This window comes from Adelges cooleyi, unplaced genomic scaffold (genome assembly GCF_023614345.1).
Source record: "Adelges cooleyi isolate 19-005CV unplaced genomic scaffold, UGA_ACOO_1.1 ACOO_flye_CR_arks_rails_tigmint_CR_PRNA_247, whole genome shotgun sequence".
NCBI classification, from domain to species: Eukaryota; Metazoa; Arthropoda; class Insecta; order Hemiptera; family Adelgidae; genus Adelges; species Adelges cooleyi.
The window spans coordinates 5205362-5221768 of NW_026095912.1; the positions used below are offsets into that span (position 1 = coordinate 5205362).

At 28.5% G+C, this 16407-nt stretch overlaps 4 protein-coding genes across 5 annotated transcripts; 3 read left to right on the forward strand and 1 right to left on the reverse strand.

Moving 5' to 3' along the window:
- The first annotated feature begins 2240 nt into the window (after nt 1-2240).
- LOC126836802 (dynein axonemal light chain 1-like) lies at nt 2241-3322 on the forward strand. Its single transcript, XM_050570446.1, has 4 exons — nt 2241-2326; nt 2410-2561; nt 2635-2927; nt 3013-3322. The coding sequence occupies exons 1-4, from the start codon at nt 2321-2323 to the stop codon at nt 3117-3119; spliced, it is 558 nt and encodes a 185-aa protein (XP_050426403.1). The 5' UTR covers nt 2241-2320; the 3' UTR covers nt 3120-3322.
- A 2454-nt stretch (nt 3323-5776) lies between these two features.
- Nucleotides 5777-7868, forward strand: LOC126836766 (mpv17-like protein). The gene is made up of 4 exons (XM_050570397.1): nt 5777-6449; nt 6599-6714; nt 7085-7309; nt 7477-7868. The coding sequence occupies exons 1-4, from the start codon at nt 6374-6376 to the stop codon at nt 7666-7668; spliced, it is 609 nt and encodes a 202-aa protein (XP_050426354.1). The 5' UTR covers nt 5777-6373; the 3' UTR covers nt 7669-7868.
- A 177-nt stretch (nt 7869-8045) lies between these two features.
- On the reverse strand, nt 8046-10967 carry LOC126836767 (60S acidic ribosomal protein P1). The gene is made up of 4 exons (XM_050570398.1): nt 10762-10967; nt 8941-9097; nt 8705-8800; nt 8046-8121 (listed from the first exon to the last, which is right to left on the reverse strand). Exons 1-4 carry the CDS (start codon nt 10834-10836, stop codon nt 8108-8110), a joined length of 342 nt encoding a protein of 113 aa, XP_050426355.1. The 5' UTR covers nt 10837-10967; the 3' UTR covers nt 8046-8107.
- Nucleotides 10968-11309: 342 nt separating this feature from the next.
- LOC126836494 (protein archease-like) lies at nt 11310-14560 on the forward strand. Of its 2 annotated transcripts, XM_050569968.1 has the most exons (5): nt 11310-11512; nt 12187-12211; nt 13367-13571; nt 13644-13799; nt 14186-14560. In XM_050569968.1, the coding sequence occupies exons 1-5, from the start codon at nt 11461-11463 to the stop codon at nt 14213-14215; spliced, it is 468 nt and encodes a 155-aa protein (XP_050425925.1). In that variant the 5' UTR covers nt 11310-11460; the 3' UTR covers nt 14216-14560. The 2 variants fall into 2 exon arrangements, with proteins under 2 accessions (XP_050425925.1, XP_050425926.1); XM_050569969.1 differs by lacking the exon at nt 14186-14560 and having other exon boundaries at nt 11311-11512; nt 13644-13902.
- Nucleotides 14561-16407: the final 1847 nt, after the last annotated feature.

The following is a 16407-nucleotide window of genomic DNA, read 5'->3' on the forward strand; positions in this document are numbered from 1 at the left end:
TGCCAGTTTTTCTGTTACCTAAGCGTTATATTATAACTGTAGCTATATTTATTTGGGTATTACCATTGATTTTCAATTACACTAAAAATTAATTAGATAAGTTATTTGATTAAATACGTGTAAAAATATTTTGTATACTTTATTTTGTCAAATAAATACTGTATTTCGCCAATATCTGATTATTGCCTTACTAACGAAAATAATACAAAAATTAAACGTCTACGACTGCCGTTAAACCACCTATTTTATTAAGGAGTAAAGTATAGACAATTTTTCGATAAAATTAATATCAAGCTAACCATTTTTAAACACATATTAAGAAGAAGTTACACTTATACAATTCTACATGGCTTTTTCTCAACATATTTTTTATAGACTTCGAGCAATTTTATTTATTATTTTTTTATTTTTATAAATAAATTCTAATTTGGGCTACGAGAATACTAAATATTAATAAAATTTGTACAAAAACAACATGCTAAAAGAATCTGAAAAAAGTATAAAAGTTAATATACATTTTAACTATTCTTCAACTCGACTAAACTGATGTAATACAGATCAATGTTTTGGGTGACACTTATAGTTCATTTTAAATATAATTGATTGGAGCATTTATACTATAGCTCTAATAATGTAAGAGTATAAAATGTTAGAGAGGATCGCAAGGAAACGTCAGGGACATTAAAATTAATTCTAGACAGTAATTCAGGACAATCAATTAGGTTAACAATCAATTAATGGACCCACAAAATATCAGCGGCCTTCCGACGGCAGAGAGACTATATTTTAATTTATTACTAGAAACGATAAATTTCAAATCTTTAGCAGCACTTCCAGTTTTATAAGCTAATACTCTCAAAAAAACGTGATTGTATGTAGGCTTTCTAATTTGTAAATTTGAAACCAATTTTTGGCACGGTGGCCCAAATTATAAACCCATATTCTATTATTGACCGTAATACAGCTTTAAGACGTACTCGGTTCAGAATGAGTCTTTATTTCTAAATACAATTTTAAATCATTGGCAAATAGAAGACACCGAGAAAACTGGATTGCTTTACTAAGATCATTCATAAAAATAACCAACACCAAGGGAGAGAAATGGAGTTCCAGATGGAACAGTAATCAAAGGCGAAAGTGATCTATTCTCAGTTGTTGCTTCAATTTATAGATAACGGCAAATTATCAAACCGTATAATATATATAATAATTATATTATTACGAGTATGTAAAAACCGAAAATTCCGGATCCTACCTATAAACTTAATGAATTGTAAACTGGTCAAATTTGATTCTAAAGCTAATATAAACTAACCTGAAAAAAACATTGACATATTTCAATTCATTTGAATTACAATACTACTTTCATATTTTGCCATTTCCTATTAAAAATCAATCATGAGCGACTATAGTTATTATCACATGCGTTATACAATGAATACAATTGACATTTACAACGTTTTTAAATTAATTATTAACATACCTGTATACATACCTTCTTTCGTGGATAAACAACATTATATGAATATAGGTAGGTACCTAACGAGAATATATTGCTCCAGTCGAGTTGACTTCGTAAGAGTCTACGGATATCCTTGAAAGAAATATTTAGGACTTAATTGGACACTATAATTTGGTTTTTGTTACAGGAAACCGCAGATCTATGCCAATGTATGTCTATTAAGTATTAAAATAGGTACATTGTTATTGTTATCATATATTTTATTTGCACAGGAAACTCTAATAACTCGCATAGCGCATATTATGACTATTATTTATTATTACACAATAAACCGATTAATAGTGTTGGGGTATATGTGTAAAAATGTGACTTGAATTTAGTATTATTATTTAGTAGTAATGTATTTATTTTTATTAGGCTTTTAACCATAAATTTGCTTATAATTTTAAGAATTTAATTAATTAACTAAAAATAACTTGCATTTCTGCTAAACCATTTCGTGCAAACCCGTAAAAAAACCATAACACTCTCTTTCTACTATGCTTTTTAAAGCATTGTTTTAATCAGGCCGTTCTAATAGTAATTGGAACTCTGTACACGGCTTTAAAACAAAAATCTAAAATGTACGTATGATAAATACAATTCGGTACCTAAAGGTATTCTTACTATACAGTATACTAATTTACTGTACTTATAACTGCGTTCTTGTAACCCTAGCAACCGAAGTTCAATATTTAATGTGGATACTACCTGCTGTTCTGTGCACAGTAAACATAAGTATTGACAAATAAACATAATATGTTTGAAATGAAAACTGATAAGTGATTAATAACATAATATAAACAAAAGCGAACCATAATGGGAGTGAGTTACATACTTATTTTATACTCAGTAAAGTGATAAAGTTTTGGTTAGATTCTAAAAAGTTGGATACATTTTTTTTATAGGATTTGAAGGCAACCACAATAAAGGACGCGATAAAAAAGTGGGAAGATGACAACAAGGAATCAGCAACAGAAGCCAAATCGATCGGTCTGCAATTTCAGTGGCCACCCATTGAAAAAATGGACAGTAGCTTGTCGGTTTTAGTTAACTGCGAGTAAGCATTTATCTTCTTGATGCTAATTTTTATAACACTAAAACCATTATGCACAATGATGACGTGTCTTTAGAAAATTATCACTGAGTACGAACATGATTGAGAAAATAAACGGGTTATCGGCTCTGCGAAATCTAAAAATTCTATCCCTCGGCCGCAACTACATTAAGGCTTTCACCGGATTAGAATCGTTGGCTGACACATTGGAAGAACTGTGGATATCGTATAACTTCATAGAGAAAATGAAAGGCATTTTAGGCATGCGCAAGCTTAAAGTCCTGTACATGTCCAACAATAGCGTCAAAGAATGGGCCGAAGTAAATAAACTTGCCGAAATGGAAAGCCTTCAAGACTTGTTATTTGTCGGTATGTGACAGCTTTGTAGTATTTATTTTGAATTATTATTGTCGTTATAATGTTAATTTAAGTATTATGATTGTTTTACTTACAGGAAATCCTCTTTTTGAAGCATTAGACGAAAGCGTATGGCGCAGTGAATGTATTAGAAAGCTCCCTAAATTAGTCATATTAGACGGTTTACCAGTAATAAGAGAATGAATCACTTAGAAAAAAAAAATCAAAAAGAATCTCAATTTTCAACTGGATCCATTGAAACGCAAGCTAATGAACCATGTAACTAAAAAGTTAAAAACTACAACGAGGTAATAATAATGATAAAAATTGTCAACGACTTAAATTATTGAAAATGTGCTAGCAGTTGTAAAAAATACACAGACATCATGTTTTTATTAATATCAAAAGAAACCCGGCATGTATACTTGTATTATAATAAGGTAAATTTTGTACCTAAACAATAGAAGTTGGTTTGTAATTTTTTTTTTAAATATAATGTTTTGTTATTTTATTATTATTTTTTAAAGTTTATACATTTAAAAAAAAAATCATGATTAGGTACGGATAAAACTATAATAATATCGTTCCATAGATATTATTAATGATTAATCATAATCGCAATTTATGATTCATTTAAACAAACTTTGGCAAACAAGAAATTTAAAGAAGCTAATGAATTCCGTGAACTATAACGTAACACTCAAAAGACAACATAAGAAGGTACATTCGATTTGTTAAAAGCAGTACTATACGTAAGCCTACCAGAAACAAAGCAGGTTTTATTATTATATAGGTATTAGTTTAGATTATTATGTAACATATCCCAGTAAACATTAGTCATGAATAAACCTTCAAAAACACATATTTGTTGTATTTTAATAAATACATGTACCCAAAATAGGCTTATTATATACGTGGGTCGATAGATGCAAGATAAAAAGGTATTATTAGATAAACATATAATAATTATCATATTATGCATAAAATTTAATACAAGATAATATATTCAATTACGAGATATTTATAATGAACTAACTTTGGTCAATATCAACATGGTAATATCAAAAACAGTTATATATTATACAAAATTAGTTAATAAGTATTTATTCACGGCCAAATGGGGCATTTCTGGATATTAACTTATTTGGAACTATAATGCTTTCTGGATCAATGCGTGAAACAATGGTTAGTGAGTCAAGTCAGAATACATTTTGAAGGCTAATCATCACTTCATATAATAATTATATAAATTAATAATTATTAAATACATAATAGCAATGACAATAATAAATACAAAATATTCAATCGTTGGATCAACATTGACGGTAATTGGGTAATTAGTACCTGATAGCATTACAGGACATGGAATACATTTATTCTGTGATAAGTATACGGTATTGTGTTAACCGTGACAGCTTTGAAACAGGTATGTCAGCAACCAGCGCTCAACATTTTCACAACATGGCTGCTGGTGATTTCCCGTTACGAATACACAGCCGCCCGGGAACGCTGTCGGCCATTTCTTGGTCACCACTTACCACTGAATTACCTAATTTTTTCGGTCATGGTGATAACCTCAAGGGATGCACAATAATATGTATGGCTCGAGGTGAATTTATAACCGCCTTTGCAATGCTGAATGCTTTATAGAAGTACAGGACATTTTCTGTTTAGCGGCAATGGTCTTATCATTATTGACTGGTGCGGTGACTTTCTTGTTGATGTTTACGATTTTAATGCTCTACCATTAAGATTTGATATTTAGTATTTAGTATTTTTTGACGTCTTACGTCCTTGTTACGGCTACAGGTAAGGAACTTTTTATAATAATTTCCCCCCCCCCCCATTTTTAACTTTAGGACATAGTTTTAATGTTTTTTTTTCATATGATTATAATAAGTCAATAGTTCAGGCATTAGTTCTGTAAATAGTTTTGACGGTACGATACGATTCCAAATCAAATAAAATATATTTCCATTTACAAGGAAAATTAAATAAAATTGTTCAAGCAAGATATTTGAAAATGTATTGTTCCATATCATGTAGTTATTTAATAAACTTCTATATCCTCGACATCAAACTATAGACGTTTTTGCTTCTAATATTTGTACACAATGTGTTGGAGGCTATTAAGAATATACTGCGATTCATCACTTAATTTCTGAAAAATGTGCACTTACTACATCTGTGCACTAGAATGCCAAATCATTATCATTACTATATTTAGATAATATTAAATCCAATCTTCTGTCTTCATTTTCACGTTTTAATGTTAAATTATTTGAAAACACTAGGTGCAAACAATTTTGATTTCCTATAAAATTAAAAAAGCAATAATAATGCTCGTAAAAACAAACACAGGTGTCTCAAGGTGTTGTGATGGGAGTAAAATCTATAAAAGAGAGTTAAGTGCCAGAAGAACAAATATTACTTATTTTATAAAATTATTTATGATTTTTGTTTAGCATGAATGAAGACTCTGAAACCGAAACTGTGATGAAATTTGTGCAAGACTTTTTTGCTAGTTATGATAAAAACCGGCATATATTACATACTTTGTTTCCCGAGGACGGCACGTTTATTGTACTCGGAAATAGGATGTGTGGTCAATCAGCTATTCAACAGGCCATGCTGACCATGGCAACGACAACACATCAGCTTATGTCAATCGACATTCAAAATCTTGCACTTCCTTTGGAGGAATCTGTTTCCATGTATCAAGTACTCTGTGCGGGCGAAGTGGAGTTTGGAAACGATACACAATTACACGGCTTTACCGCTTCTCTTTTAGTATATTTTCGACGACCAAACATTTTAAATGTTGTATCATTTAACGAAAGATGTCAATGGCCTAAGTTGTCATAAACTTGCTTATTAAACTACTATTTATTTTAATTCAATTTGTTTTGTTGTAAATATTATTCTGCATGTTGCGATTTTATCTAAACGATTTTAATTTTTGTGTCATTTAACAAACGATGTCAATGGCCTAAATTGACATAAAACTTTTTAACTAACTACTATTTATTTTAATTCAATTTGTTTTGTTGTAAATAATATTCTGCACGTTGCGGTTTTATCTAAAGGATTGTAAATGTTACATGTTCTTTTTTAAAAATATTTTTATTAATTGTACAATTTGTCACTTTATTAATAATTACATTATTTTAGAAATTTTATTATTATTGTTTTATATAAAGTATAATATTCTATTTTTACCAATGTACGTCGATCCAATAATGTAGTATCCACTTATATGACGTGTAGCATCTATTCAAATGTTTTTGACTTATAATTAGGGATTAATCTTACAAAATAAAAGGTACTGGCTACAAATTTGTTTTTATTTTGTTATAAAATAATTTCAAACTACACTTGGAAACACAATTATACTACACAAATGAACACATAGAATACAATATAATTGAATAGAGGTTTTTAAATCAGGAAAAAAACCAATGGATTCTGCTTCTATTCCTAGGTGGCTACGGCTGGCGAGAGATGTTATCTTTCGGAAAACTCCTTGGCAAACGGGTAACAATATTAATCTATAAAAACCGTTTACAGTGTTATTAGATTTATTGTAATATTGTTTAAATTTTGCACTAAATTAAGCGTCTTTATAAATGAAGACAATTTATATCATATTAATTTGTTCGTTACCGTAGTTAACATTATTTTAGGATTTGTATCATTTGGGCTTGGTGACTTGACAGCTCAAATGTATATAGAAGACACCAAACTGGATAAGGTCGATTGGGTGCGAACATTTCGATTCGCCACTGTAGGGTTATTTGTCGTGAGTGTATAACCATTAATTATAACATCCAATCAATATTTTTGAATCTATTTAAAAAAAATATGGTTGGCCAAAATGCGTCAAATTTCATTAAAATGTAGAAAATGACAGTTTAGCCTATTCCAGTTGGCAAAATAATTAAAATAAATGTTTATTTTATAACCATTGGCCAGAAATTGAATGTCTTATAAATATTGTTTATTATGTAAAGAATTTTCTCAAAGTATTACATTATTGGTCAAAAAATAATACTTATATTATTAAAAAAAAAAAAAAATTTTTAGCCGACTGAATTTAAGTTTTTTGGATATAAAATAATATACACAATTTTGGTAGACAATCTTTTCCTACCTTTGATCATGTTTTATAGGGACCAAGGGTACAGCGTTTTACAACTCATAGTGTACTGATGAAATTCGGCAAAGCCAGATGTCCAAACACTCCAGTGAACATCGCGGTTGATAAAATTTTGCTTGCTCCATTTGCGAATGCAGGCATTGTTGCCTATAGTCGGATAATTAGCGGAGATGATTGGCCTCAAGCCAGAAAAAAAGCCGAAGAATGCTGCATCCCCATTACTGTCAACAGCTTTATGGTAATGAAAATTTTGTTTGTGTAAATATTCTATACAAAACATTTCTATGCTCGGTTCGGGCAATATTATTACATCAAACCTCTGTAGGATCTAGTGAATTTTAAAAATTCTTAAAATAGTTGTTCTAATGAGTTTGGTTTTAAGTCTGTACTCGGTTTTATATTCAGGTATGGCCAGCAATGCAAATGATCAATCATTTCATAGTACCAGCCAAATACAGTGAATTTGTAGCGACTTTAGTTAGTGTATTTTGGAACGCATATTTGTCAAACGTGATTGTCGGTAAAGGAAAAGCAGAAATTTTCGATCCAAGAAAATATTTTGAATCTGGAGATAAAAAACCTAAGAAAAAAAAATAAACCACAACAAACAACTTTATCGCGTTACAGTTACCTAATTAATTTAAAAAAATGTTAAGCTACACGAGTAAACACACATTGGAATGAGCTCTTTTAAAATTTTATAGTGAAATCACATGTTTTAGCTTATGATGCTTTTAATGAAGGAATTTACGCTTTAAATTTATATAGTTAACATATTTTAGACATATTATCATGTTATACACTCATATTGTATTTTAGAAACATTTCTTCTTAGTTTGTGTTGCCTATAATTATTGATATTGATGGGTTATTATTAAATACCAACTATAATATTAATCATCATCCATTATTACCATTAGATAAACTATCAATTTTAGGGTTTTACATATAAATTAATAAATAACAACAATAAGTTTATGTATAATATACACAAAAATTTATTTTATAAAAAAAAATAGGAAGGAAAACAAAGAGTCTATTCGAACAGACCTGAAACACACAAATAAAAATGTATTATTAATAAACAATTCATTAATTAGTATAAAACAGCACTTGGTATCAAAATTTAATGGCTCAATTTTATGTATAAAAAACTTAGGCAACTTAAAAGAATGAAATATTTTAACCCTTAACCAGAAAAATAATACTCTATAGCGTAAATATATATATATTATGGCAGCAATATCCTGCACATACAACAAATCTTTGGGGTTAAAAATTAAATTAAATATTTATTTTTTGTGGTGTGGCCTATTACTAAATTTTCCAAAGATGTAATGCTCGTTTTTAAATTTTTTGCTATGTTGATAATATAAATTCATATATATATATATATATTCGTTTTTAGACATAGTATTTATTTATTGTCTTAATTCCTTCTCAGCACACTTGCAAAATTTAAGTAATAAAACTAAATAATGCAACTTTTTCAAATTAAGTGTTACAACCAGCAAACAAATTATAAATAAAATAAATTAACTGGTTGTAACTAATTATGAACCTTTAATTATGTCTTACAAAACTTCCTCAATTTCACAAATACTTTTAATTATATTAGAAAAAAAATATTTACCGAAGCCCATGTCATCATCATCTTCTTCTTCTTCGCTTTCTTCTTTCTTTTTATCTTCTTTCTTTTCTTCCTTAGCGCCCTCCGAAGCTGCGACCGCTAAAAATTAAAGTTAAAACATTAATTTGCAATAAAACTCAGTTTTAAACAAACTAAATTAATTAAATACCAAATATTTGATTTAACACAAAATAAATAAATAGTTTACAAACAGAAATTTGATATAATAGTTATATTACCTGCACCACCAGCAGCCGGAGCAGCTCCTACAGCTGATCCTATATTCGTGATCAAGTCCTTGACATTGGCGGTTTCCAATGCCTTGGCGAACAAGCCTGGCCAGTATGGCTCAACTTCAATGTTGGCTGCCTTGAGGATGGTCTGAATTTTTTCAGCCTAAAAGCAAATCAAATATATTATTAGTTACAGCAAATGTGACAATTTAACTTCCCAACAAAATGTTAGATTGTAATTATTATAAAATTTGCAAGGTGTAAATGAACAAAAATACATTTTTTTTAAATCAATGTCACTAGAAAGTACTCAGAGCTGATAAGTATTTCAAGCATATGTTGAGTTATGTTAACACAAAAAACAAAACAACAATAAAACTGAGTTTTGAACAAAGTAGCATATTAATTGTAAAGCCAAACAAGAGATAAATAAATAATTTATAAAAAGAATACTGAACGCAAAATATTGTAAGTTAAATTTTTAATTAGAAATAATGATAAGGATTATGAGGTTTTTTTTATACTGTTAACATTATTTTTTAACACTAACTTAAATTAAATATAGTTTTAAGCGTCGATGTTAGATGTACTGTTGTATTATTTATATCACTAAATAATTGATAGAGCCAAAATAGTGATAAAATACAATATTTTAAATTGTCAAATTTGTTTTAAATTAAAAATTCAAGCATCAGATTTTATTTTTTAACTAGTGATTCATGATATAGATTAAAGTACATTGATAAGTGTTGAATCATAATATGTTTTAATATCAATGTTGTATAATGGATTGATAAATACAAACGAAACAACGTTTTATAATAATAAAATATGATACTGTTTTTCATAAATATAAATTAGCAGTTTATGCAAAACATTAAACAAAGTACAGGATAAGGTACGTGTGGATATTTGTTTATTATTTTATTATACTTAGTTGAGTGCATGCTTGCCTCTGTACATTTATGAAAAGGGTGTGAAAAACTGGGTACGCAATATTGCAATCTCAAATCAGTGATACATTTGCACTACTATTCTAAAATTACAAATTATGAAGTTAATAGGTATTGAATATATCCATAGAAGTAAGTTGGACTGCGTAAAATGTGCAATTTGATTATGCTATTTATTCAAGTCCTTAGATTTACACATCAAAATAGTTTGTGTGGTTAAGCTGAATGTGTAAACAACCCTTAGCTCTACATTATTTTGATAGCATTTAAAAGTTTCAAAAGTTGATAAAAAAAAGAAAAACATTAAAATTTAGTCAATATAAATATTATTAACAACACGATACCTAATTATAAATAGGCATCAAAGTAGCTCAAGAGTGTTGTAGTGATATTTTAAATTGAATTGAATGATATAAATTTAATAGTAGATCAACGCTAGACTAATTATTTGATATTCCAGAATGATCTACGTAATAAATATTTGTTCTGTAGCGAACTTAAGTTTACTTTTAACGTTCAAACGGGTCTAACAATTTACAATCTAGTGGAATCGAGCTAATTACAAAAGAAAATAAATAATAAGTTTATATTTTTTAATAAACGTCGAAAATAATTTTAAGGGTAAAAGCTAAAAGCCAACACGTGGCTTTTGTAAATACTGTGTTGGATGAAAAAATTGTTTGGACTGGCTTGACAGCTCTTTGACGTTTTTTTTCCGAGACTCACAATAAACTCTAAAGATTTCGTTGGAAATTAACTTGCGATACTCTAATTGGGATAATCGAATGGAGACGACAACCGGGTTAGGCCGTCTACCGGTGTGTTCATTTTTGGGGGGTTGATAAAATATTAATTATGAGTGTAAAATATTTACCGTCACGTTGATGTCGTCGTCGGTCAAGATGAGTGCCGAGTAGACGCAAGCTAGTTCAGGTTTGGAGATAGCCATTCCGGATGGATTCGGATGAAAATTGTGTTTAACAAAATTACTGTTATGGCCAACTTCGGCGTTAGGAAAAAAGTGTAGTGGCCTGGGCACCGAAGACTCGACAATATTCACGATACGGTGGGCACAAGACAGTTATGGGGTGACGGAGGGGAAGAGGTGAACGCCGCTTCAGTGCTGCCAACAAATATTTTCGTACGATGATGTTTACAAGTAAACCCAACCTCTAAGTTTGATATAAAAAAATTAATATTCGTGTTATACGAACAGCCCATACGAAAATATCGAAATAAAAAATTTAAATTTGCCCAATTTCGTTTTTATCGTCTAGTTAAGATTGTTACAAGCCTTTGGAAAAAATTGTTTAATAATTTTATCATTTATGACTGCTACTGGCGAATCACGGTTATCAGGATGTTACCACAGAATAACTATTCTATGATAAAAACCGCCAACTACGTTATCACAGCATATTATAAACAAACGTGGTGATAACGTGATAGAAATTTGGCTTATGATGTGCTCGTTCTGAAGAAAATCCAACTATACTTATTATATTACATATTATTGTATTATGTTAACTGTTTTTGGAATTTGAATTATTTGTTAACTGGTATTGTCACGCAAATGGGTGACATCGTAGAGGAAGATTGGAACTTGCCGCCGTGCAAGTATGAATGTAAGACTTGTAAAACAAAATTTTAGGTATACAAATATACAGTGGCGGATTTAAAAAAATTCTTCAAAGTTTGGTATAAATTTTAGTTATCAGGACACATTTTTGTTTAGCGATTTTGCGACATTATAGTGTTTTAATGCAGATTACGAAGCTGAATTTGGAAAGCTACAGTCTTCTAGTTAAAAAGTTATAGCTACTTGAACTATAGGAATTTCCATTGAGCAAGTATGCATTGCATGAGACCGCTGTAGCATTCGTAACACTGTCCACCAGTCTCAGCGTGTTGCGGTCATTGATTTTTGTTATAAAAGTATGGGTGAATAATCATTATTATAATGTTTCAAATAAAACTCGTAATTATGATTTTTAGAACTATATGTAATCTCTATTAAAACGTTATATATATAAAAAAAAAAATTATCACAAAAATCGAGTGAATAAAGATGTTGCTTCCTTGACTGCCGCATTTGTCTTGCGCACTTTGTACTCGCATAGTTGCACAATGGTAATTTAAAATTTATTAGTAGCTAGGACTTAATACCTAGAAGAGTTTACATATTTCTAACTTTTGATTCTTAATTGGTATAAAAAAAAGCAAACTTTTTATAATTTAAATGTCATAAGAGGAGTTATTCAATAAAATTAAAATTAAATATTTTATCGTTATTTTACAGATTTGGATCATACAGCTGATGTTCAGTGAGTAACTATTGTTTAAAATTTTCTGTTTAAAATTACCATCACTATGGGATTTATTTAAACCAACAATTTGGATTTCTTTTAAATTCATATAAAGGGCACAGTGGAAAAACAAAGTTTGTGAATTCCTCTCCCTCTTACATAAGAACAGAAAAAATCACATTAAATGCTACTCTAATAATAAATGTATTTTTTTAAACAATCTATTGACATGAATAAGAAAAATTAATGACATAAATTGAAAAAAACTATTTAAAAAAAAAAAATGTATTATGCGACTACTATTGTTTTTCCCCTGTGCCCTTCATATGTACTTATAAACACTGAAGTTTTACATTTTTTATAAGTTGATTTAATTTGAGATTTTGACTCCTCATTAAATCGGTCATTCCTTTTTCTTACTTCTTCTCCTCTCTATTGAGAGAACACCACTCGTTCATTATTTAAGGCGTATGTCATTTTTTTCAAGCTTTATGCAACTTACAGCATTTTAGCATAGGAGGGCAATAGATCACTTAACATTTTAAAAATTACATTTAATTTGTAATCCATTATATTATCGTTATAACCAGTGGCGTAGACAGGAATTTTTTATGGGGAGGAGGGGGGTTCATGGTTGGAAAAAAAAACTCATTAAATTAATTTCACTTATAACAAAATTTGTATTTTTCTTGGCTTACTTGCTAATTCATCCAATACTTTTTCAGGTATTGCAAAAAAAAAACACTAAGTTGATTTTACTTTTTAACACTTATAAGTTATAACAAAATATCTAATTTTCTTGGCTTTTTGGCAAATTCATCTGGATAATAGATTAGAAGAACTAAGCCATTTAGACGATCCTGTTTAAAATAAGTTAGATGATTAAAATACAATTAAAAATTGTATATGATTATAATTTACCTCTTTCATAGTATTTCTAAGGTATGTTTTTATTCTTTGAACAATTGTAATTTTTATATTGATAACTGTTATGTGATAACAATAAAACAACTAACGGTATTATACAATTTATGATATGGTCCTATTTTAAAATCTTCTACTAAAAGTTTATTAATGGTAGCTGTTTAATTATAAGGCGTACATGACTATTAATACTTTTCTACAAAATAACTAAATTATATAAAAAAAAATTAATTATTATTTTTCTTACAGATTGCACGCATGGGGTGTCACATTGATTGAAGCTTTTGAACAGTGTGCTAATGCTATGTTTCATTATATGACCGAAGTTGAATACATAGAGATGAAAGAGACTTTTGAAATAGAAGCTAGTGGCCACGATATGATGACACTTTTGTATAATTTTCTTGATGAACTACTATTTATATTTAGTGCAGAGCCCTTTTATATAGCCAGAGTAAGTTATTACGTTTAATCATTTAAAATTTTAATTGGAAGTTTATGTAGCAACAAATTTTGTTACGTACAGAAAGTGGAAATACTCGAATTTGACAGAACTGAATTTAAAATTAAAGCAAAAGGTTTTGGAGAAGAATTTCAACTCGGTAAACATCCCCAAGGAACGGAAGTTAAAGCGATCACATTTTCTAATATGCAAATACACGAAAGTGAAGGAAACTGTGAAGTATTTGTTATTTTGGATATTTAAATATAATTATTGTTTTGGTTTAAATGAAACTCTATTTTTATTTAAAGGCATAACTAGGAAATATAAAATTGTCGTTTAACATTATGTTTAAATAATTTCCGTCCAAAATCTCGACATACCATTATCCTGAAAAATCAATTACTCGACCACTCTTTTCTAGATAAAAATTCTAAATATAATGTAAAGCGATAATTTCCTATTTGACTAGTAATGCGTTATACTATTCCGTTAAATGTTTTCTCCTTAAACTGGTTAAAATCTATTCCAGTAAAATTAAATATTCATAATTAAAAAAAATAATAATATGTGATATGTTAAACAAATACAATTATTTTCATGGAATAAATATTGTGTTTAAATAGATAAACATAATCATACGTTTTAAATTCTGAACAACTTGTCGATGGTTGCTATTTTTTTTTGGAGTGTATTGAAAACAGGGAAAAAGTCGAGAAATGATTCACAAATCTGCGTGGGTAAGCTGAAACGAATATTGTACTATCACTTTTAAATCAATTACCAAATATGAGTTTTGTGGAAGCATTAATAATGTTCTAGAAATTTTGTGTTATTTATTGTTAAAAAAAATGATCAATAATTGTTATATTTTATACTATTTATTTAAAATTAAAATTAAATTTATATCATTTAAAATTACATTTAAAAAAAGTTTTCTTAATGTTTTCTTTTTCTTTGGCAATTTGTTTTATGTTGTTGACTTTGGTTATCGCTTTTACTTTAAATACCTATTAATAGTATACATATTTTCGTTTTTTGTTTGTCTTTATTATTGATAAATAAATATGAATTTTATTATTATATATAACAACATACTAATTTCTACATTTTTTTTTAAACAGTCATTAAAAATTGTTGACAATAATGTCAACTATTAACATGTCATAGAAATAAGAAAAACTTTAGGTAATTGGTAGGCGGTTACTTTAATACGTATTATTATGGATTATAGTTCTGTTATGGAATATATTAACTTGTGCAAGCCAGTAAATAAAAAAAAATAAACTGTAACTTCTGATGTACGAAATGTATCTAATGTTGAAAAAATGTTTTGAACTGTATATGATTGATAGTAAACAATTTGTTTGGTATGTTAAGCGGTACTCAGTAGTGTGTAAATTGTTAAAAGTATTAAGTTCGATTACAATAGTTAAGAAATGTTCTAAGGAAGTAATATTTTGTTCTAGGGAATATTTCTCTAATTAAATATCATACAACTATTAATAGTAGTTTTGGACACATTCATTTTTTAATTTATATACATTTTCTAGTTTAAAATTTAATTTAATTTCTAAATGGTTACCAAAGTACATTTGTGTTATATGATAAAACTTGTTTGTAAAATTCAATGTGGTTTATGTATGTATATTTGAATTCTAATTAAATCTTTAATTTCGTCATGATCATTGTAGTTAATATCAAGTAATTTTCTCAATTCACATAATATGTTAACATTAGTCTTTTGTTCTTTAATACTATTGTCATAACTATTGTAGATTTTTATTTTCTGTATTTAAACATGTTTTATAGCACTAGTAACACTTTTAAACAATCTCAAACAATTGGTTTTAGGGTAGGTGTCGACGAGGGCAGCAGCATATAGCGAAATACACCATTCAAAACTAGTATGAATAAAAGCCCCAAAATAAGTTACTTTTGATATAATTCAAAAAAATATTGCGAATTCAAGTATTATTTATGTTATAATATAATAATATATTAATTTATATTGTACCTATATAATTAGGTATATTATTACATAATAAACTAACAAACATTAACCACGATACTTATTTAGAGTACCTAACGTCTAAAAAAAAGTGTTGTTAAGTAGATTAGGTATGCGGGTGTTAACACATACCTATCTAACAAATTGTTATTGGATTGAACTCTGAAAATCGCCATCTGTTGGCGTTGCTAAACGGTTTGTATTGTAAACATTTAATATGTTTCAATATTATGAAAACAAATCTTAAATAATTTTAAAATAGCAAATAATTATGAATATAGCCGGAGCAGCTAAATTGAATACACGGATTTATCAGTGTAAGTATAGAGTTTAAATTAATTTTTATAACCGTTTAGAATAATGTACTGGTAGGTACTGATATTGTCGCTAACATATTAGGTAATTTATGTGTTGTAAAAGTATATGACAAGCTTATACTGATAATGATTTGGAGTAACGCTTACAAACCTTTAATCAAATAATGTTGACCAGTATTTATCGTATTTTCTAGTTTAAAGAGACTTGCCATAAACTAAGCGTTGTAATAATATAAAAAAAAATATATATAAACCCTAACTTGGATTTAGGTAGATAGGTGTAAAACAAAACATATCAAACGTTATTTGTCGTTTTCAGATGTTTACAGAAGTACAGTCTTTAATACTTATAGATGCTCGCCGTCTTCACATTATGTCAGACACTGGTCGTGCTCAAATAGTGCATTATACTCCAATAGAATTCTTTACCGGCATCACATAAAGCCGCCTGTCAACATTTTATTTTTGGATTCATGTGCCCGTCCACTGTGCACGACTCCATACAGGTGGTCGGACAAAC